Source organism: Durio zibethinus, chromosome 26, assembly GCF_047325235.1.
Source record: "Durio zibethinus cultivar Kanyao isolate XHJ-2024 chromosome 26, ASM4732523v1, whole genome shotgun sequence".
Taxonomy (NCBI): Eukaryota; Viridiplantae; Streptophyta; class Magnoliopsida; order Malvales; family Malvaceae; genus Durio; species Durio zibethinus.
This window is the reverse complement of record NC_143187.1, coordinates 10,196,166-10,219,304: the sequence shown is the minus strand read 5'-3', so window position 1 is coordinate 10,219,304 and position 23,139 is coordinate 10,196,166. Positions and strand designations below refer to the sequence as shown.

The window sequence follows — 23,139 nt, the reverse complement described above, 5'->3', positions numbered from 1 at the left end:
ATAAGATGTTTTTTAAAAAATGAACAAAAGAAATGAAAATAAAAGAGTTTATTTTCTCACATGGCACTCCGACCGGTAACTGATTGGGATGCGGAGTAAAACAATGTTTCGTCGCTGTTCAACAAAAAATAGTACGAAAATGCATTAAATATGGTTGTTGGATTTATTATTAGTACTGTCATAAGGCTCCCCGACAATGGAAATTGCTTTGTGTGGAGTCCGATAATGATTTGTGTATTTATATTATATAAATATTAAAATATATATTTATATTATAGTTTATATAAAAATGTATTATTATTTATATAAATATGAAATATAAAATATTTTTATTTTATTAAATTTAAATATAATTATTATTAAAATTTTAAATCATATTATTTTTATTTTTTTATATTTATATCATCAAATCTATTAATTTAAGTTTTTATCCCATTGAAAATTTAAACTAATTATGCTTTGGGCAATACCAACGGAAAAATAAAATCCCCATCTAAACATCAAATATATAAATTTTAGTTTTGTCTAGCTTGAAACTCAGAAAGCAGATTTAATTGTTAGGAATCCAATTTTTTTATAGTGAAATTTGTAGTATGAAAATAAAAAATAAATTATAAATGTTAAAATTTTAAATTTTAAACATATTAAATTTTATTTTTAAAGGCGATTATATAAACTAATGAGTTAAATTTTAAATTTAAGTATTTTAATATTTTGATATATAATTTTTATAAAAAAAAAATTCAATTCGCTTTATGCCAAATAAAAAATAAAATATTATTTTTTGAGTGGGTTACTCAATCTTTTTCAAGTAATAAAATAAATATTGTGTTATACATGAACATTTCATATTAACTTCAACAAAAGATAATGCATGATAAGACTTGAATAAAATTTCATTTACCGTTGAAGCAAATGACTTATCAAAAGTTTTTGTTGAAAATATTTGCTTATAACTAACATAAATACTTTACTATATTTTATTGTTTAGTAGTGTTGGTCTATACTCCTTCCATTTTAAAATTGTTTGTCCGCCTTTTGTTTCCACATTAAAAAAAAAGTGATTTTAATTATTTTAAAATAAGATTTTAATTTTTTATAAAATTAATGTCATAATTTTTAATATAAAATTAAAAAAATAGTTTTAAATATAAAAATAAAAACTTTAGATGTTCAAAAAATAATTTGAGACATAAAAATAAAAAAAAATGAAGGAAAAGAGTAATACTAATGAGAAACAGATTTTTTTTAAGCAATTGAAATAGGTTAACATTCCTCTATCGTTGCATGTTGCTAATTAAATTTTTCCTTACAGTTTTAGGTAAAAACGATAGGAGTGAGAGGAGGAGTCACAGCTATAAATATCGTACAATAACTTTTTCCCATTTCAGTACAAAATTTAACCTCTCATACAGCACCCACGTGGCAATGTTCCTTCTTTTCTTTTGTGTTTTTTTTAATCACTTAAAAAATAAAATAATAAATAATAAATAATGGGATACGATGAAAATTTGATGAAAAAAATATAAAGGAATGGAGATGAGGAGATGAAAAAAAAAATGTACCCCACTTTCATTTATTTTCCTCTTTTATTATTTTTATCTTTATTTTAAATTTTTAAAATTTTACTGTATGTGTTCAAGGATATTTCAATTTTTTCTTTTTTTTTTTATTTTTTTAAAATTTTACATCTTAGGCATGTACAGCTGCTAAAGATATTCATGTGTCATTTGCTTGCTTTTTTAGTTTTTTTACGCTTTTTTTTTTTTTTTGGTTATGTTTCACAAGTATATTTTTAAATTATAAAAAATATGTTTCTTAAAGGTTTTATTTGTTAGAAAAAAATTATTTTTTTAGTGGTTGGAACCATTTATATCAAAATTTTCATTTTTTTTTATCCCTTTTCACTTTTTCACTTTTATTTTAAAATTTAAATAAATAATTTTTTAGATTTTAAAGATTTTTATGGAATTCACTTGCTTCTAAGAATATGACACGTGTTTTTTTTTTTAACTTTTCTACTTCTTACATTTTTAATACATAATTTTTTAGATTTTAATTTTTTTTTTCAAATCCACTTTATATCAAGGGTTTATCGGTGTCAAGCTATTTGATTCATTTTTTTAATTTTTAATTTTTTTATATTAATAAACATTTCTAAATAATTTAAAATTATTTTAATATGAATACATTTGATATTATTATTAAAAATATTTTTTATTTTTTATTTTCATAATTTTAAAGAAAAATATTAGCAAAGGTCTTGACATCACATCTGGATTTAATTTTTTTGAATTTTTTTTAGTTTTTATTTTTTAAAAATCCATGAAATAAAACAATTAAGGATCAAATGAGGTTTTTCCTTTTCTTTTTTTTTTTAATTGAAGTTGAGTTGCATGTAAGTATGACAATTTGTGTTTTGTGTTGTATCTTATGTCGACACATATAATGACACAAGTTATTAAAATATGAATACGATATGAATTATAAAATATGTTTAAATTCTAAACATGAATACAACATGTTTAATAAATATGTTATATACGAGACGACATGATTAACACCTATATAATTAATTTGCTTAAATACGATATAAATAAATATAAATAATACGAATATAAAAAAATATATACAACTAATACTAAGATATACGAATAGACACAATTAATAAAGATATATACAAAAAACATGTCTAAAAAATAAATAATTATAAATTATATATCATTTCTAACTTAATAAATTTGACATATTAATAATATAAAAAAATACTTATATATTAAAAAAACTTTAATACTCATTTAATGTGTATTTAATAAATATTTAAAATTTAATTTATATTACATAACTATATTAATTTTTAGTATCAAATTCATAATGATAAACTATTAAAGATTAAATAATAAAATAATAATGTATAAGACTGATATTATATTTATATTGTATATATAGAAAATAATTTTATAATAATTATTAAATTAGTATCATATTTAAATGTTTAAAATAATTTTTATATGATATTTAATAGTTAATTAAGTATCATAATTGAAAGATTAAAAATTAAAATAATCATTATATGTTTATATTAAATTAAAATAAATATAAAAAATGTGTTAAATGTATTAAATATATTAAACGTATACTCGTATGATAATATTAAATTAAACGTATTATTCGTATCATATCACATATTTAGACAAATCAACACATATATAACATAAATTATATTGTATCAAAATTCGTGTCAACATGAATAAATATGAAATACGTTTTTTTTAAATATATATATACAAATTTTTTCATGTTGTTTTCATATCATATCATTATATCATATTTGAAATTACTAGGTCTAATCGCAAGAAGGTTTAAAACTTTTGTTTTATCCCAAATATATAAAAATTATATTTTTAATTAATTATTTTATTTTATAATTATATAGTATTATATTAATAAAATTATTATTTAATATTTTAATTTAATAAAAATATTATATTTATACATAATTAAGATTTAATCCAACTATCTATCAAATATATAAATTTTACTAATTTTAATTTTTGTTTTTCCTTTATTTAGGTTGTCAATGTGACACTTTATATATATATATATATAAATTTTTTCAACTATTTTTTTTATTTTTTGTTTTTAATTTAGATAAATTTGTAAAAAAAAAAATAATAAGTGTCCACATAGCACCATAATTTATTTTTTGCTTTCGTTTTTTTGTTTTTAAATTATAAATGAGCCAATTAGTAAAAATGGCAAAACAATTCATATTAAATGAGTTTTGATCCGACTCGGTTGGATAGAAGGTGATTTTTTTCTTTTTTGCTTTTTACATTTTTGTTAGTTTTTTGTTAGATAAATTTTGTAAGAAAATAATGTCAATAGAAATGTTGATGTAACACACCATTTGTTTATTTCATTTTTTAATATTTTTAATTAAATTAATTTTACAACAAAATAAGAGAATTGATAAAAATAAAAATAAAATCAATATTCAATACGTATCTATTTATCTCGATTCAATATATGTATTTTTGTAAAAAAATTAATATCAAATCAAATCAAATTAATTTTTATAGAAAGTTGGGCTCAAAAGCAAATTTTAAATGCTTTATCCAAAGCTACTTATCATATATAACAAACTATATATTTTAATAACTATTTAATTTTATATTTATATATATTATATTAATAAAGTTATTATTTTAATGATTTCTTTCTTTCTTTTTTATGTTTATTTTTCATTTTTCTATTATTTTTAATTAATAAAATTATTATTTAATATCTCAATTAAAAAATAATTTTTAAACTTAATTGGATTATCCACATGATATTCCATTGAACTCTTTTTCCCTTTTTCTTTTATTTTTTCTTTGATTTTTTTTGTTTTTATGTCTTTATTTATTAAATTAATTTTGTTAAAAATTAAGTCAATCAAGATATTCATGTGGCATCTCATTTGACTTTTTTTTTGTATTTTTTAATCAGATAAATTTTATGATAAATGTATTGATTGATAAAAATATCAAAACAATTCGTATTTAATAGGTTTTGATTTATTTTTATCTGACAGTGAATGATTTTTTAAAAATTGAGATTGAGTTGAGATTAATCGAGTGTTTTTTTATAAGATATAAGATTAGCATGAAAGTACATTTAAAGAGTTTTGTCCAACTCATTTTGAGATATATAAAAGTATAAATATTTCATTATTAATTTAATTTTATATTATATATGTATTATTTTAATAAAATTATTGCTTAATGTTTTAATTTAAAAAATTAATATTTTAAATTCAATAAGGTGTTCACGTGACACTTTCTACAAGCTCAAATTTTTTATTTTTATTTTTATTCTTTTTTACTTTTTACCATATTTTTATTTTAGATTTTGTGAGTATAATATGTTAATTTAACTATTCACATGCTACTCTATTTGTTTTTTTTTTTTTTTACCTTTGCTTTTTTTAAGTAAATAAATTTTACAAAAAATCAATAAATTAAAATGACAAAATAACAATTTTTTTTATCTATGATAACGCACGAGTATCCTCCTAAATAGCCGTTAATTTCCCTCAATTGATTCCCCAGCCACACCCACTATAGCTGCTCAAACATTGCTTTCCATTGGCCCTCAATTATCAAATGGTAGTACTAGTATTTATAAAATCCAATAAAATTCAATTCCATCTTTCTTCCAAAATACATATGTAAAAACACTAAACTTTATTTTAAAAGCTGATATATTTTTAACTAATTAATTATATAAATATTTTTATTTTATTTTATATTTATAACTAAAAATAATTCTAACCCAATGGATAATATAAAATAAAAAACCAATCTTCACTCAACCCAATACAAAATTTTCATGCAAAACCATAGCTTAATATAATCTTTTCTTGCAAAGCCAATATTTGAAATACCTTCTTCACTTAATCAAGCCACTACCTAATAAACATTCAGCCAGCCCAACAATTACCCAATTCATTAACATTTTCCCAACTCTTATGCTTGGACAAAGTGTCAAGTAAAGATTTCTTTTGAATTTTTTTCATATAGGTAAAGATATATTTTAGAAAATTTACACTTATTTCAGGAGCATTTATTATTATTATTTTGAATTTCTGCTCTTGATTTTTTTTTCTCTCTAAAATATCAATTTGCGTGATCTCCCTTTTTATATGAAAAATAATATTTTTTTCTCTTTTTGTATATATTTTTCTTAGCAATCAAACAAATAAACTAGGTTTCTTGTAGGTTGAGAATAATATTGTAAGCGATATTTCGCAATCAATTAGATTATATATTTTTTAAAAACGAAATTAACTGTTACTCTTTTCGTTTTATGTATAATATTTGATTTAACAATAAAATAAAATTAAAAATATAAGTTAAAATTTTATTTTGATTTTTTTATTTGAATTAACTTTATTCTTGAAAAAAGAGAAAAATGAATAGATAATTACAAATAATAAAAAATTAAGAATACTTTTTATTTTTTAAACACAAAAATTAATTTAAAATTAATTTATAAATATAAAAACAACACACTCGTAAATTCTAAAAGTTCTCATTATTAATTTCAAATATATAAAAGTTTACAAAAAAATGTTTGAGCTAAATACTCTTGACCAATAATATAGTAAGATCTTTATATATCTCAGATCATTTATTTCAACACCAATAAATGCCCTGGGCCAATAATAGGTGCTGTTGTCGAAAAAAATCAATTCGACGGCAATTAAGACTCCATTTATTTTTCAAAAAATGATTTTTAAAAAATAATTTTTATAAAAATATTTATATTTTTTGAATTGAAAGAGATTTTTTATTATTTGAATCAATTAATGAGAAATATGTTTTGTTATTTAATTGTTTTTTGAAATTTTTTAAAATGATATTAATATAATAATTAAAATATTAAAAATAATTTATTATTAAAATATATTGAAATTATTTATTATTAAAATTATTAATATTAAAAAATAATTTATTTTAATAATAATATTTAATATTAAAATATTATGTTAATATAAAAAAATACTTAAAATAAAACTATTATTTATTCTTTAATTATTCATTAATATATTATGATTTATTTATCAATAATACGTATTAATATATTATATTAATAGTGTATTATTTATTAATAATATATTATTTATTAATATATTATTATAATATTTATTAATTAAATTAATAATATTTATTATTATATTATTTATTAATATAATATTATTTATTAACATATTATAGTATTATTTCTTAATATTATATTAATAGTTTATTATTTATTAATATTAATACATTATTATAATATTTATTAATATATTATTTATTAATATTATTTTTTGATTTATTATATTAATAATATATTATTTATTCATATAATATTATTTATAAGTAAAATTATACTAAAAAATATTGATAAATAATTTTACTCATAAATATTTTTTTGTAAAATATATCTTTTTATTCTTAAATTAGTAAAATAAATTTTTTTAAAATAACATTAATTTTCATTTATCAATAAATTATTTTTCAAAGATTAATCAACTTTTTGTGAAATAAATACTTAAAAATATAATTTTTTTTCAAAATTTATTTTTTATAAAACAAACTAAGCCTAAAAGCTCCTTTCACTTTCATCAAAGAAAATGAAAAAAAAAAAATTTGCACGTTTATCATGTATATTGTTTATTTATTATTAGTTGGCAGTAGTAGTACCAGAATGAGTTGGACTCCAATATTGTTTTTTTAATTATTATTTTGTCTTACTTTTTTAAAGGATGCCTTAATCATTTATTTTTTTAATAAAAATGTGTTTGATTATAATAAAATTTTTCAGGAATTTTAAAGTATAACCGATGTAATATGTGTTAAGATTTATTTTAAATCTCATCATTTATATTGAAAGTTAAGTTGGATTATAAAAGTTTGAATTTATTTTATATCTCGCGTTAGGAACATAATAAAGGTATAAATGTTTCATTCTTATAAATAAGATATTTTAATTTTAATTTGATAATTTTAAATAGTTAGATACTAAGAGAATAATTAAGTGAGTAAGTTATTAAAAAAATATTATTGGATTTTGAGTTAAAAATTTCTTATGATTTTTTTTATTTCAAAAGTCTCATAGTTATAAAAATTTTATTTATTGGTAGATTGAGTTTAAAATAAGTCATTTTGAATTTAGTTGAATATAATTGTGTGTTCTTATTTTTGTTTTGGGCTTACTTTATTGTTTATGCATGTCGATGCTGCGTACGGGTGATTTTCTAACAAGTGATATTAGAGTGAGATTCGAGGTTTAAGTTTCGAGAAGAGGAAATGTAGGCCCAAGAGATTATGAAGTAAGTAATATTTCAAGATGCCTGAAAAAGGTATATCTAATATGCCTAGGTTAAAGTTTAAGATTCTTTATTTGATGAAAAGAATAATTTTATGTTATGATAACGTACGATTCAAGATTTGTTAGTACAATAAAAGTTAGATCAAATATTAGAAAATAGTAAGCCTGAGAAAATGTCTCACAATAATTAGAATATAATTTTAAAAAAAAGCTCTTAGTACTATTATATTAGCGTTAATCCTAAAGATAAAGTAGAGTGTGCTGACTAAAAGTACTTCAAAAAATTTGTGATAAGCATGAGAGTATTTATGATCGAAGTCATTGACTAACAGATTATGTTTAAAGATAGATCTGTATTTTTAAAGTTGAAAGAAAATACGAGTCTTCATAATAACCTGAATAAGTTTAGTATATTAGTTTCTCAATTGCTAACGATTTCTATTGATGAGTTAAAAAATGAAGAGAAAGTTTTAATTTTATTGTCATCTTTGCTTAAGTTTTATAAATTTTTAGTTTAGATTTTATTGATGGGTAGATCTACTTTGAAGTTAGATGATGTGATTACATTATTGTATGAGAACAAAAGGTTTATGGGAACACATAACTTATAATCTGAAAAGAGTACACTAGTTGTAGAAGATTTTGATTTATGAAAGATTCAAAAGAAGATTGATAAATAAAAAAAGAGATACAAGTCAAGAGATAGAGATTACATTAAAATAAAATGTTATTATTATGATGAAAAGAGACATATCCAAGTACGCTGCAAGAAGCTGAGAAGGGATATAACTACTTTTAAAATAGTGAATGATGACAAAAAATCAGATGAAGAAAATAGTGATACTGTTGCTATTGTATCTGATGTGATGATGTCGTGTTGATGACTTGTGTAGATGAAACTCAGACTTTACAAGATGATAAAAGTTGAGTTTTAGATTCAGTTGCTACAGTCTATATCTACAATAATAAAAGTTGCTTTATGGAATTGGAAGAGAATGAGAAGTATGAGGATATTATGGTTGCCAACAATGAAAATGTGTAGATTCAAAGCATTGAAAGTGTTCACCTTAGGTTTCATAATGGTATTGTTAGGACTTTTGTCATGTAATGTATATACTGAGTTGTAACTACAATTATATTACTTTAGGTGAGTTAGATTCTCGATGGTACATATACTATGACAGTAATGATAGTTTAAAAGTATACAAAAATAATAGTGTGATTATACAAGAAAATATGATAAAAATCATTTGTATATGCTTAATGGAGGCTCAGGGGATTTTTGTGACAAAAGAAAAAAAAAGGCAAGCGTATTAACTTTTTAGATACTGTTGAAAATGTTTAGAAATTCAAGTCAGGGAAGGATTTGTTGAGATTTACCTTAAATTTCATAATCTTATATAAAAAGTTAAGTGAAGTTATAAGAGTTTGAGTTTGTCTTGAATCCTACATCAGAAGTTTAATAAAGGTACAAGGAGTTTTACTATTATAAATAAGATGTTTTGATTTTATTTTGATAATCTCAGATATCTAGACACCAATAAAATAACTAACAAAGTAAATTATTAAAAGGTTATTATTGAATTTTGGATTAAGTTTTGAGTAAAGAAGTTTTAATGAGTTTTTTTATTTCAAAAATCTTATAATTGTAAAAATTTATTTGTTAATAGATTAAGTTTGAAATAAAATATTTAAAGTTTGGTAGAATATTTTTATATATTTTTATTTTTATTTTGAGTTTGCTATACTATTTGTATGTGTTAGTACTACATACACGTGATTTTTCAACAATATGTTGATAAAATATTAAAATATTTTTAATTTTAATGATTAAAATTAAAATTTTAATAATTTTAAATAAAAATAAATATAAATTATTATTTATATATATAATTTAAAAAATAGTTTTTATAAAAAATACGAATAAAAGTAATATTAATTTCAATATAAACAATTAAACAAGACTTTAAAGAGGAAGAGAATCAACTAACAAATAGACCAACAAATCTATATATATATATATATATATATATATATATGTATGATATTTCCCTGGTAGCAATTTTTATAAAAGCCATTTTCTTTTTTGAGCAAAACATTCATTTATTGGGTGCATGTCCTGTCTGAACAATACTAATGGATGACAGTCAATCAACGGGTTAGTTCAATAGTTGGTTGGCAAAAATAAAGGCTCTGAAAAATTAAAGGCCTGCCATTGCCGACACAAAATTTTACACACTACTTTTTTAATCTCAAGACTTTATTTTTCAATAATATATATATATATATATATATATATATATATGATATGTCCGTGGTAGCAGGTAGCAATTTTTAAGCTTTTTGTCTTGTTTTTTTTTTTTGAGCGTGCATGTCCTGTCTGAGCAATAGTAATGGATGACAGTCAATCAAGGAGTTGTACAATAATTGGTCGCCAAAAATAAAGGCTCTGAAAATTTTAAGAGTTGCCATTGCCGACACTAAATTTTACACTCTACTTTTTTGATCTTAAGACTTTATTTTCAATAATTGATGTGCTTATTTTCATTTAAAGAGTTAAGTTGAAACTTTTTTTTTTTCTCTTTCTTACAAAAGATCTTAAATTTAATTAGAAAAATTCCTAAGATCAATGCATGTAAATTTGCCTGGTGAGATCAAAGGCTAGCCAGCAGAAGAAGAAAACCTGACCTGATGTAAATTAAGCTGGGGGGGTGGACGTGAGGGGTTTCTGGGCTTCGACTTCAACAAGTGGCTCAAAGTTGTCAAGCTATAGTCACCCCACCAGCCCCACTTATTGGGCCCAATTTCGAGCCAATCGACCCAAAATTCCCACCAGACTTTGAAATCCCCTTCCGGGCCTAAGTAAGGACCAAACTGCTGCTTACTGTCTCTATGGGAAGAAAAATAAAAAGAAAATTACTTTTTTTTTTTTTATTATTGGCGAAAATTTTAAATTTCATAAAAAAATTAAAATATTTCTTTACTACGGACGGAGAACTAATTCAATGTTGAAAAGCATAGAAATGATAAAGCTGTATCGGTTATGAGGTGTTTTTATATGAAAAGCTTTTTGTACAGACAGTACTAAAGTTTTTCTTTCTTTTTGTGATAATACTACACAAAGCACAATTGTAGTACACTTTTGTACTGCTATTGTATATTACCCATTAAGGATCTTTATGGCATTTCAATGTTTTATAGACATAATTTATAACATCTATGCCATAATAATATATCTATATAACTTTATATATGGGATAAAAGCTTGACAGATGTATTAATTTTTTTTTTTTTGGACTTTCTTTGTTGTGGAATAGTTTTAGGTTAAGTCTTAACAGATATTGGAGTTTTAGGTCCTAGATCATGATTTTACATAAGAGTAACCCCAACGATCCTGCAAGTGACAAAAGTATTTGTTGCTGTTAAGTTTTTCATTTGGGCTGTGGGTTTGTATGGGTTTCTGACATGTATTATAAGTGTTGGGGCTCCATTTTTTGTTAAGTTTATATTTTTAAGTTAGCTTTTCATTTAAAAGTATTTAAATTAATTTAAACATTTATAGAGTGAAATTTGATATTCATGGATGATGACAAGGGTTGAGTGGCAAGTTAATAAAAAATATTAAAAGGCTCGAGAAAAAGTAGGGAATAAGACGTGTGAAAAAAAGAGATTAAAAAAATTAAAAAAAAAGTAGATAGAGATAATGAAATTTTGCATATTGAAATCATCTATAATTATATAGAGGCTTGATTTGGTTTTGATTTATCAAAATTATTAAGTTTATTTTTTTTTATTTTTTAAAAAATAGGAAAAAAGTGAGAAATTTGAAATGTTTATGTTGTTTTCAACGATTAATTTATTTGCGTTTTTATATTTTTTTATTGTTACTTTTGTTTTTTTAGGTTTTAAAATTCGATTACAGTTACAATTGTTTAGATTATAAACATCACGTGCATGAACTCTTTATTTAATTCATACTTTATTGTTTAGCTACTTTTACATTGCTTTCTCTATTTATTATTGAATTCAACTTTATGTCATTATAGTCTTATTTCATTTCTACTTTGTATAATATAAAAGAATACATATTGTATCTTTCAATGTTTTTACCTAAACCAATAATAAATTATTTTATTATCTTGTCAAAGATTTTGTGCTACAAATAAAAAAATGCTTAAAAGAATCAAGGCAGAGCTGGTGGGAAGATGAGTTTTTGTATTTTGTTCCCTAAGGCCTCAATTAAAAAAAATTCAAGTAAGAAAAAAACACATAAAATCAAGTAAAAAATTTACAAAATTCCAAAAAATCACATATAACACAACATAATATCAAAGATGACTTTTTTTTTTATTATTATTTTTCTCAAAAATTCAATTAAGGGCCCCAATTGGCTCAAAATTCCCAAAAATTACATAAACAATAAAAAGTATATCAAAATCTTAATTAAAAATAAACTAAAAACCAAAACTTACAAAAAATGAGATGAGAAGTTTTTATTAAATAAAGACTAAAATAAAAACGTTGATACAAAGATGCACTTAATCAAATACAATAAATATTACTCAATTATTAATTTTTTAATAATAAAAACTATATTATTTGTAATATATTAATTAATTATGATTTTAATGTTAAAATTGATTTTAATTTTGAATTATACTTATATGTTATTTCAATAAATTATATATTTTATTATAAATTGTTTTATTTATATAATTATTTTATAATTAAAAAGAAATAAATGAAAGTATAAAAATAATATACTTAATTAAATTAAATTAAATAAGATTATACAATACATTTATATATTTACTTTTTAACATAATTATTGAATGATGAAAATTGAGAATTAACTTCTTAATAGGCATATATGTTTATTTATTATTAAATAAAATGTTTAATTAAGTACTAATTTTATCTTTTACATCATATTTCATTTTATTAAAGCAAGCTTCAATAAGTTTAATTAATTATATTGACTAAAATATATAAAAATATAAATATTTTTAAAAATTAAAATGCATTTAAATAAGAAATTTTTGTCCAACAACGAATCACGAGTAAACTTTTCAGTATATATTTGGATGCTGTCCCAATTTACAAGACTTTTATCGCTCTTTGTTTTGCCTTCCTATCCTTGATTCGTATATGCAATTTTGCATAGCCCAGTAGCTTTTTATGTATTGTTTATTTGGATAAATTACATAAAAACATCGTGATTTGATGCAGATTCAGTGTTCCTGAAGTTTAAATTCTGACCCTTAATCTGCGTTGTGTTTCCATTAGCATTTGCTTGAATACCATTAATTGTTAATCACATGAGGGTCACATGATCATCTCCTTCCCTAATTCTTTTTAGGTTAAATGCTGAATTTATAATTTAATGTTTGATTATTTTTTCAATTAAAAATATTATTTTAATTTAATTCATTATAAAATTAAATGTTTTCGGATTAATTCAAAATAGTACTTTATAACAACGATATAACACATGCGCGGTGAAATAGAGCTCTTTTGCGAGATTTTTCTATGGTTTTGAAGTACCGGAGGAGTTCCTCTGACATCATTTCAGAGGGTGGGGTTGTGACTCGGGCGAGTTGACTCAGTTGGAGGAGGAGGAGGAGGGAAAAAAGAGGGATGAGAGTAGAGTGAGTGCTGCCGTGGAAGTTTTTGACGGAGAAAAAGATAAAAGAGAGCGTAAGGTCTGAAACAAAGCCTTGTTTTATCAAAAAAACAAAAGAAGGAAAGAACATGGGAATGAGAGGGTCACTTGAATAAAAAATTAACGCATCCAAGCTCTGATAATGGAAGATAAATATTACAAGGTGATTAAGTGTCAGATTTTAAATATCATGATCACTTTCAATCCATCTCAAATTACAGAATTATTTTTCCCTTGTAGTTTTTCTTTTTTCTCTCTCTCTCTCTTCTTTCGTTTTGGTACCAAAAATTAGTAACTTGAGATTTCAATTTCGATCCCAGTTTACCTTACTCTTTTGTAAGATATATTATTGGTTAATATTACTACAAACCTGATTTATTGCCAATACTTTTTATATGCAAAATTAATCTCTAAGTGATTTTCCAGGCTGATGAAGAACTTTTCAAGGAGCAGACAGCAGAATCTATTAATAGCCTATATGGTCTGACTTCTGATGGGGAATTACGGGTTTAAGAGATTATTCATCCATGGTTTTTGTTTCTGTACATAGCCAGGTAACTGGTACTGCTTCCGGAAGGTAAAAATTGAAAAAAAGAAAAAAAGAAAAAGAAAGACAGGTAACAATTTAAAAAAAAAAAAAATGATGGATGGAAAAGGAAACCAGAGAAAAAGAAGCCTAAAAACTTTGCAGCCACGAATGCATGTATTAGAGTTACAAATCGTTAAAAAAGCATTCAAGAGATTTATTCAGGGTAATACAGGTCACTACGTACAGGATATATAAATGTAATTACGTACCCATTAGTCTTGTCCCCATAAAGCATCCATATATGCATGGCTTCAGAAGCTATACAGCTTGGTCTCAACTACTATAACAAGCGCTTGTATTTATACCATGCAATAGCAATCACGTAGAGGAATATCATCCCAGTGGTACCACCTCCAACTGTCCACAGAAACTGTGGCATCCCTGATACGGTTGAATCAAATAGCGCAATTTGGATATTCATGCCAAAGACACCAGTAACTAAAATAAAGCTTGTGAGGACAAGTGTTGCTGTCGTTAGCATGATTCCCATCTGAAGCAACTGGTTCTGTTTGTCATCCAGCATTATGTTGACGTAGTCTTCTGTGTCATCCACATATTCCCTCAACTTCCAAGAAAGAAGAAACAAAATTGAGAAAAATTAATGTCAATAACCTGCATCACAGGAAGCTAATCTCCATACTGCGGATGAAGGCATAAATTATATATGGTGTATACAATTTTGCTTAACATACGATCTAATAGATGCTAATGAAATATATATAAAAGGGGTCATACAGCTTTAACATTCAGAAGTTAAATTTCTTTTCCAAATAAAATATGAAAAGTGGCCGTCAGAAAGCAACATGAGTTCTTTTCCAGAAGAGTTACAGGGATTATAGACTTTTAGACTCTGATATTTGCATTTTCCTTTATTATCATATAAGTAAAGCAAAAAGTCCAATAGTAGAAGCAATCTGGATATCCCTTGCATTATTTCATCCACCTTCCTTTCTTCAAAAATGTTTATAATATCAATCTTATCCACTTTGAGTGAAGTAACAAGTCCATAAAATGAACTCGATCAGCTAGGATTCCAGCTGGATTAATGGCTTAAAGCTGTACCAGTATGTTGAATCAAGTTCCTTAAGGACGATACTGAACCATGTCCAAATTATTGGATGACAACAAAGGAGACAGTAATCAAGTGGTAAATGCAAGTGACATACCGTGGATAGCTTGTTCATCGTGCCATCAATTTGTATGAAGTATGCTTCCAAGAGCATTTCTAACTCCTCTACATCAAGGTGCTTGATGATGGAACTGTGAGTGGTACTTGTACGAGTTCCATGGCTGGCTCTGCCAATTGAATTAGGAGCACAAAATAAATGATCTTGGAGGTTGTCAGAGTCTAGGAGATCACCGTCATAATTGGTTGCCAAAGAGATTTCAGCTGTTTTCCTGACAATACAGAGACAAATCTGAGATACAGAAGATTGCAAATAAAATGAACTGAAAAGAGGGAATCGTTAATGAAAATGAGTGGAGAAACTGTTTAGTGCCTCTCGTCAATGTCTGAAGAACCTCTTCATCCATATCATCTCCCTCATTCATAGACGAGGTTGAAGAATTTTCAAGAAGTTTCCCAGTTAAATACATCTCAGACATATCGTCATCATCGTCTAGCAAGTGTTCCAATTCATCCCTCACCTGAATATGAGCATATATATTCATATACTTAATTTAAATTAAATGTGGAAGCTTAAATAAAATAAGAAACAAAAGAATTAGAAACAAGAGCATTGTTGAATTGGTGGAACTCAAAAATTGCATCTACCATCACATGAGAGAAGAGGTTTCATGCCAAACTAATGACAATGTGCGTATATAGTTCAAATACTTAAAATACTCAAACCTTCTGAACTCGCCCAGTTAATGCAACCAACCGGCTTTTAATTTGTCGAACACGCTCCAAATTGAGGGTACTAATCTTTGAGGTCAGTTTATCTAAGACTGGATGAGCCTCTTGCTCCAATGTTGTTGCCTGCTTTGGCAATAGAAAACGATAACCAAAAGAGAACAGATCATATAACGAATAACACAACATGATGGCGAAAATGGTTCAAGGACAAACTAACAGACAGGAAGATACTCACTTCATTTTCTAAGCAGCTGCAAGCAGCTTCAAGGCATGCCTCCAATGCCACAAACTCAAAAGGGAGAATCTCTGATCCATCTGAGTTCTCAAGATCCTGTTTCTCTTCTGCGTCACCTTCCTCATATTGATTCTTAGGCTGTGAAAACGTTGCTGACCAATGTTTGGAACTAGTTCGAATTATGCAGTTGGAATCATCAACTGCAACATCCTAAAGAGAGAGAGAAAAAAAAAAGAGATTAGGCTAACAAATAGATAATTTTTTGTTGTTCAAGTAAGTGAATTTCATTTATGCCAAAACAAAGCAGGAAAAAAAAGAAACCTAAATCAAAAGGCCATAAAACAGAATCAATAAACAAAGATAAACAAAAACCTGGACTAAACCAGGACTTTTGGTTGCTTGATAATGACACAAAATCCGGCTTTGCAGCTCATCAACAAACGGCTTAACCGAAGCATCCTTAGAATTCAACAGCAAAACCTCTTGGGCCGTGATGATTGCCTTTATGTGCTCCAAGTTAATCACGATAGCCCTTTCTCGACCCAGGACCGTTGATGGGTACGACAGAAGCGGATCCAATATCCGAAGATCTCGAGGGGGTAAACCCGTGCGTCTCATGATAGCATGCTTTCCGGCCTCCTCCACCTGGGTCTGGCCCATCGAGTCCAGTAAGAGCCATGCCCTGACACCGTTACCTTTTTTCCGATGACCAGAGACGGAGGTGTTGGGAGTTTGATTCGGGAATGAAGTGGGCTGAGTTGATAGGTCCAGGTCGTCTTCGAGTTTGGGCAATGGCGTTGGAGGTTGAGCTCTCATTGGTGTTATTTTTAACTTTGGAGGTTCTTCGATACCTGAAGTTAGAGGTAAGAAAAGTGCCGTTGGCGCAGCTGTTATGATTCAAAAAACATTATGCTTTTTAAGAAAATCCATGTTGTTTCAGACATTGTCATCGATTAGGTATGTGAAGTCGCATGGCATGGAGGAACACTTGAAATAATATATTATATGAAAACTTGGATTAGATTACTTCTAATTATTACGGATAATCAACGGAGACAGCATCAGACATGGTAAAAGCCTAGTTGCCCTTTAATTTTTAATTCACTATATATGCAAATCACTATAAAAACGTTTTATCTATTTCATTGTTATTTTTTTATATGATGTATATAACTTTCATTTTTTATTTGATTTTGTATGTACCTTTTATTTTTTATTTTAAAAAAATACGAATTCAACTCTTTAAGTAGGTGATATATGCATCAATTCTTTGATTAATTAATATTGGAAGTAATTTTTTTTTTTTGTTATAACAGGAAGACAAAGTTTTAATACAAGTAAGAGAAAAGAAGGGAAATCTGGTTTAAAATTAGGCTCTTAATGTCTCCTTATACGTTTTTAATTACTAAATTAAAGGCTTGGAGACTTATTAGATGTAACTTTCAACTCTTAAGAATGTATAGTCGCATAACATAGATGAACACTTGAAATAGTATGTATCATATGAAAACATGAATTAGAATACTACTAATATGGATGGTCAACGGAGAGAGCATCAGAAATGTTTAAAGGCTAGTTGCTTCTTAATTGTTAATACTTATATTGGATGCATTATTAATATATAATATTTATATACTATTAGTAAATTCTAAAATGCTATTTCATAAAAAAAATTTAATTTTAATACTTTTAGGAATTTATTTTTAAAATTTTAAAATTACTTCTTTATGAAATATTATTATGTAATTAAGTGACAGTACATCAACTTTAAACTCTAAATTTTAATTAGACATTATGAACAAATTTGATCTATTTTTTATGTTATTTTTCCTAAATGATGTATGAATCTTTCATTTTTTATTTAAAAAAATAATTGAATTCAACTCTTTCAACAGGTGATACATGCATCAAATCTTCAATTAGTTAAGGATGCATATGTAACTTTCAAATTTAAAAAACTGGTTGCTTCTAAAAATGAAAGTTAATTTAATAATCTAAGGAGGAAAGAAGGAAAAAAAAAAGGGCTTACATCAAATTGCAAAGTCAAAATTCACAAGAAACGCCAACCTTTTTTGGCTAAATCTGATATCATATTGTGCAAAACGACTAAAAGAATCAGATGGGAAATTGTCAATTTCAATTTCAAACATGAAATTAATTGCAAACTCAATCTTGATGCCACCAATCTTAGCAAGACCCTTACCATATTTAGGCACCAAAGTCACCACCATATCGTTGTCAGCCTCGGCATCCATTATTTCCTCCAACAAATAGGTTAACCCTAACTTTAAACACGTTGTCATTCTCTTTCCATGATTATTTTTATGGGTTTTTGCCCTATCATTTATATCAGATTATCAGTATATCTCTTTTTTTTTTTCCCGCAATTATCACTATATATATATATATATCTCAAAATCTTTTTTTTTTTCTAACTGTTGTTTCATTGAACAAATTTTGATCTTTACCCCAACCCCAAATCAAAAAAGGAAAACAAAATTGATCTTAAAACTAGTTATGACCGCCAGATGGTTGAGAATCAGTACTACTCGAAAACCTTCACATTTCCCATTCTATTACTATATATATATATATATAGTACTCTCTTTCTTGAAGCTTACGGCCAATGAGGATTTTGGTCCAGGTGGTTGAAGGATAACTGAATAAGTTGACAACTGAGACTAGTTTTAAAATTTTCCGTTTCCATTAAAGCATTTTTTCCAAGAAAAAAGAGATAAGAATCATTTTCAGCTGACCATTAAGAAAAACTCGTTTTACTCTCTTGACCGTAGTTTTTTTCATTTTTCATCGACGGTAATTTGATAGTTCCGACGAATTGGATGATGGAGAAAACCTTCTAAATGGAAACCACCACTCGGTTTTAGAAAGCGCTACAAACTTCATATAGTAGCATGCTTTTTTTTACCTTCGATCATAACTACCTCGAAAGATATTAATACCATTTATTTATTTATAGTCTTCCAATTCATATTTACATTTACGTTTCACGTTAATTATACGCTAAAACATGAGAAGCTAAGTTTGATTGTTGAAAGTTAGCTATAAGGACCACATGAATTATCAAACTTGTTAAGGGGATCCACTCTCCCCTTATCTGTTTGCTCTAGCAATGAATGTGCTGTGAAGAATGGTAGATGAAGCTATCAAGTTTGAAGTGTTTGTCTGTCATCCTAAGTGCAGGAAGATCAAGCTGACACATTTATGTTTTTCGGATAATTTGTTGATTTTTGTGAAGTGAAGCAAGGATTCAATTAATCATTGGTGTCAAGGAGGTTATGCAATCTTTCTATTTGTTCTCAGGGCTGCAGCTTAATTATGAAAAAAGTGAGATGTATGTCACTGGAATAGCTAGGAAGAGATCCAATCAATTCAACAAGCTACGGGATTCAAAGTAGACTCATTCCCTGTGGGATACTTGGGAGTTCCACTAGTCCAGGCCTTGTGAATGTACTATAGCAATTTACCATTTCTTTGGATAAATAAAATATAATTTATATATAAAAAAAAAGGAATTATCAAACTTGTTATAATCAAAGTTTTCCTAGTAAAAATTGGGGGTTTAGTCCAGAGATTTTTGGTTAGTCACTTTTGTTTTGTTATATTTTTTGTTGGTTAAGTTTCCCAATAGATGCAGTATTGTCTTCATTGTAGCAGGTTATAACCTGCTTCTTTCGATAATAAAATTTAACCTATAAAAAAAGGGTTTTCTGAATATGATAAAGTAAATAACTCTGCCAACAGTGTATTGTCTATAGAATATCAAAATCTTAATTTTAGTAATCATAATTTAATTCTTGATAAATTTAAATATATAAAAAATAATAATTCTCAATTTCTCATAATCTCAATCTATCTGCTTATTACTTATTGATAGATTTTAAGGTTAATACCTTTCTTTCCCTATAGTGTTAGACCTATTCTAAAAATATATAAGCTGACATATAATTTTCTTTTACTTTGAAAAAAATAAGGGAAAAATCATAAGAAAAGAAAAGTTAGACAAATTTTATTTTGCGTATAGTTACAAGCAAAAATGAGCAAACACTTGTATCCTATGCCTTTCTTAAAGTGTTAGCAGCATCCCAATTTTATTAATATCTTGCAAAAAAGAAATTGATAAATAAAAACATTCCTGTCTTAATTTAGTAATGCAGCAGATGAAAATTTAAAAAAAAAAAAAAAAAACTAGCTCATCGAGTTCTACATCTATAGAACAATATGGACAACTTCAAACGAAAAGAAAAAACCAAAAATTTTGACTACAAACAACAAAGATTTCCCAAACCAAGAAGCACGATCAATATATATTAAGTGATGAAACTCAACCTTGATACCACCAATTTTGGCATTACCCTTTTCCTATTTTGGCACCAAAGTTACCACAACACTATCATCACCCTCAGCTTCTAAATCATCCAACAAATTGGTTAGCCCCAACCTCAAGCACATCTTCATTTTTCTCACACCCTTGTGTTTGTATGGCACATTGACAAAGCTCACAGCAAACTTGGTGTTGTTTGGTCCAATTGTCAAATCATCCTCGTCATTGACATATACATCAAATTTCGTGAATAAGGTTTTTGGAATCAACTACACCTCCACTGGGAGATCATTTGTAATAAAAATTTATGCCAACTGATCGAGGCATCTGTTTGGGTGTCAATAGTGTGATGCGTTTTGTGACTTTTAATCACTGATAAAATTTGGTCCATTGACGAACTGGCCACTTTTTTTTTTCTTTTATTCCATTTTTTACCCATTACATAATATTGTAATTACTAAAAAATTTTTTAATAATTTTTTCATTTTTTGATATATTATTATTTTTATTAATTTTTAATTATTTATCAATAAAATTATTATTTGATATAAAAATAATTTTTTAATTATTTATTAATTTTATAAATGTTAAATCAAGTAAAATTTTTATTATATATAAATTTTATTTTAATGTCGTTAATAATCATTTTTTATTTTCATTACAATTCACCTCACTGTTGTAGCTAATTTAGTATCTAGAGACATATCTCACTATTTATTTTAATCTCACTAGTAAAATAATTAATCTTACATCCATAATTGTTTTCAATCTCACAAAAACTAATATCACAGTTTATCCAAATGTACCATAAACCTCCTTCTAACTCAATTTGGTCTATTACCAATATTTCCTCTTCATCTTCTTTTTCCTTTTTACTTATCGGTTTCTTTGGCCTTGGAATGTTAACACTCACAATTTTGTCTAACGTTATTGGGAACTGATTGCTAGATATTACCTTTTTCTTATTCATTTTGGCCGCAATTGCAATCCCTAATCCACCTTTTAATGCCACATTCTTGGTTAGCTTTCGTGGAGTTGGTTTTGAATTTAGCCATGGAAGCATCTTGATAAACATATCCCAAACTTTGATTGTTAAGGCAATCACGAACTTTAACGCGAACAAGATTTGCATTCTCATCATAAAAAAATAAAGAATTAAGCCAATCAGGGTTAGTGAAATCCTTTCGTTTCTTACTTAACGTCTTTCAAATACTCCATATTCGATCTACATTAGAGTGATGATGAAGAAAATGGGGTCTCCAGCTGCAGAGTAAAAAGTTCCCATCTCTTCTCTATTTGGTTGTGTATCATTGCCACACCATACATGAATCGGTCCATGAGGAAGGTTCTCAATCAAATCGAACCCTTGGTAGGGTTTATCACCTACACGAAAAGGGGTTTTTAAGGAAGATCCTAGAGGTTTTGCCATTAGATACTGTTTGTGTTGAGCTTCAATGTGAGGGTGTTCTTGAAAAGATACAAGAGAAAAGTAGTTAGAGGTAAAGGCATAGGCTATTCCTTACGTTTGTACTATAATGTTTAAGTCAGAAAAGAGGTTAAAAAAAAGAGAAAGATAATAAATTAAGGTAATAGAAAACTTGTCATAATAATGCTTGGATGTCTGTATTTATAGATGAAAGGTAAAGGACTAATGAGAGACAATAATGATATAACCGAACTGACGTGACATTAGTGTGTCAGGTCGACTTAACATGTTAGGTTCGCATAAATGTCCGAATTACCCATAGGAATTTGCTAGGGGCTTTTTTTTAGAGAAAAAACTAGCATATCTTTTTGACCACCAAATGTCTCCAACATTTTATCCCTTCACCAAGTAGTCCAAGTATCAAACTATTGAATATGTAATTAATCTATTTTGTATAGGTTGGCTAGGTGAAGGGAGCAACATGAGATTCAATCTCCCATGGTCGACTTTAGTGTGAAGGTCAACATTAGGGTTAATTAACCTTAAACTATAGTCTAGCCTAGTGGAGGTCTGATTTTGCACGTGTCTCTTAGGTTGAGTGCATAGTTGGCTTAAAGATTGTTGAAGTGTCATTTAATTTGATGATCCGAGATTAAGATGGGAGTTTATCTAGTCAATGTGAGACTTAGATGTTTTCTCTATGAGTTTGAATTTGAATTGCTATTTTGAAATTCTAGTAATGAACCGATCGATTTTTCAGGTTGGTTCAAGTTGGGGGATCTCTTAGTTTGTTTAAGCTATCTTAGAAAGTCATCCAATCTAGCCGATCTGACCAATCTAGTGGTATTAAATGAAGAAAGAGATAGCTTATATGGTAAAATCTAGAATAAGAAAGATGAAAAGTTGTCTTCTATTTTGCTCTCTGACCTATGGTGTAATCTGGGCCATTCATCTAATTTGAGATGCGATTATATAAAAGGTTGTTAAGGTCTTTATTTCTAACATTTTTACTTTCTTACTCTCCATCTGATTTAGAATTTTTAATCTTAAAAGCTTTTCTTCTCATTAACCTTACAGTTCTTTTTTTTTCATCCACTTTTTTTGCTTTCCTTAATATGTTTTTTCTTTATCATGTCTTCTAGTTTCAGTTAAGAAGAGGTCGGTAGT

At 26.1% G+C, this 23,139-nt stretch overlaps 1 protein-coding gene and 1 pseudogene across 1 annotated transcript; both read right to left on the bottom strand.

Moving 5' to 3' along the window:
* Positions 1-13,836: 13,836 nt before the first annotated feature.
* Positions 13,837-17,055, bottom strand: LOC111318755 (magnesium transporter MRS2-3-like). Its single transcript, XM_089755303.1, has 6 exons — positions 16,577-17,055; positions 16,205-16,414; positions 15,964-16,092; positions 15,601-15,758; positions 15,278-15,509; positions 13,837-14,676 (listed from the first exon to the last, which is right to left on the bottom strand). Exons 1-6 carry the CDS (start codon positions 17,018-17,020, stop codon positions 14,392-14,394), a joined length of 1,458 nt encoding a protein of 485 aa, XP_089611429.1. The 5' UTR covers positions 17,021-17,055; the 3' UTR covers positions 13,837-14,391.
* A 3,088-nt stretch (positions 17,056-20,143) lies between these two features.
* On the bottom strand, positions 20,144-21,975 carry LOC149511333 (polyphenol oxidase, chloroplastic-like; annotated as a pseudogene).
* Between the last annotated feature and the right edge of the window lie 1,164 nt (positions 21,976-23,139).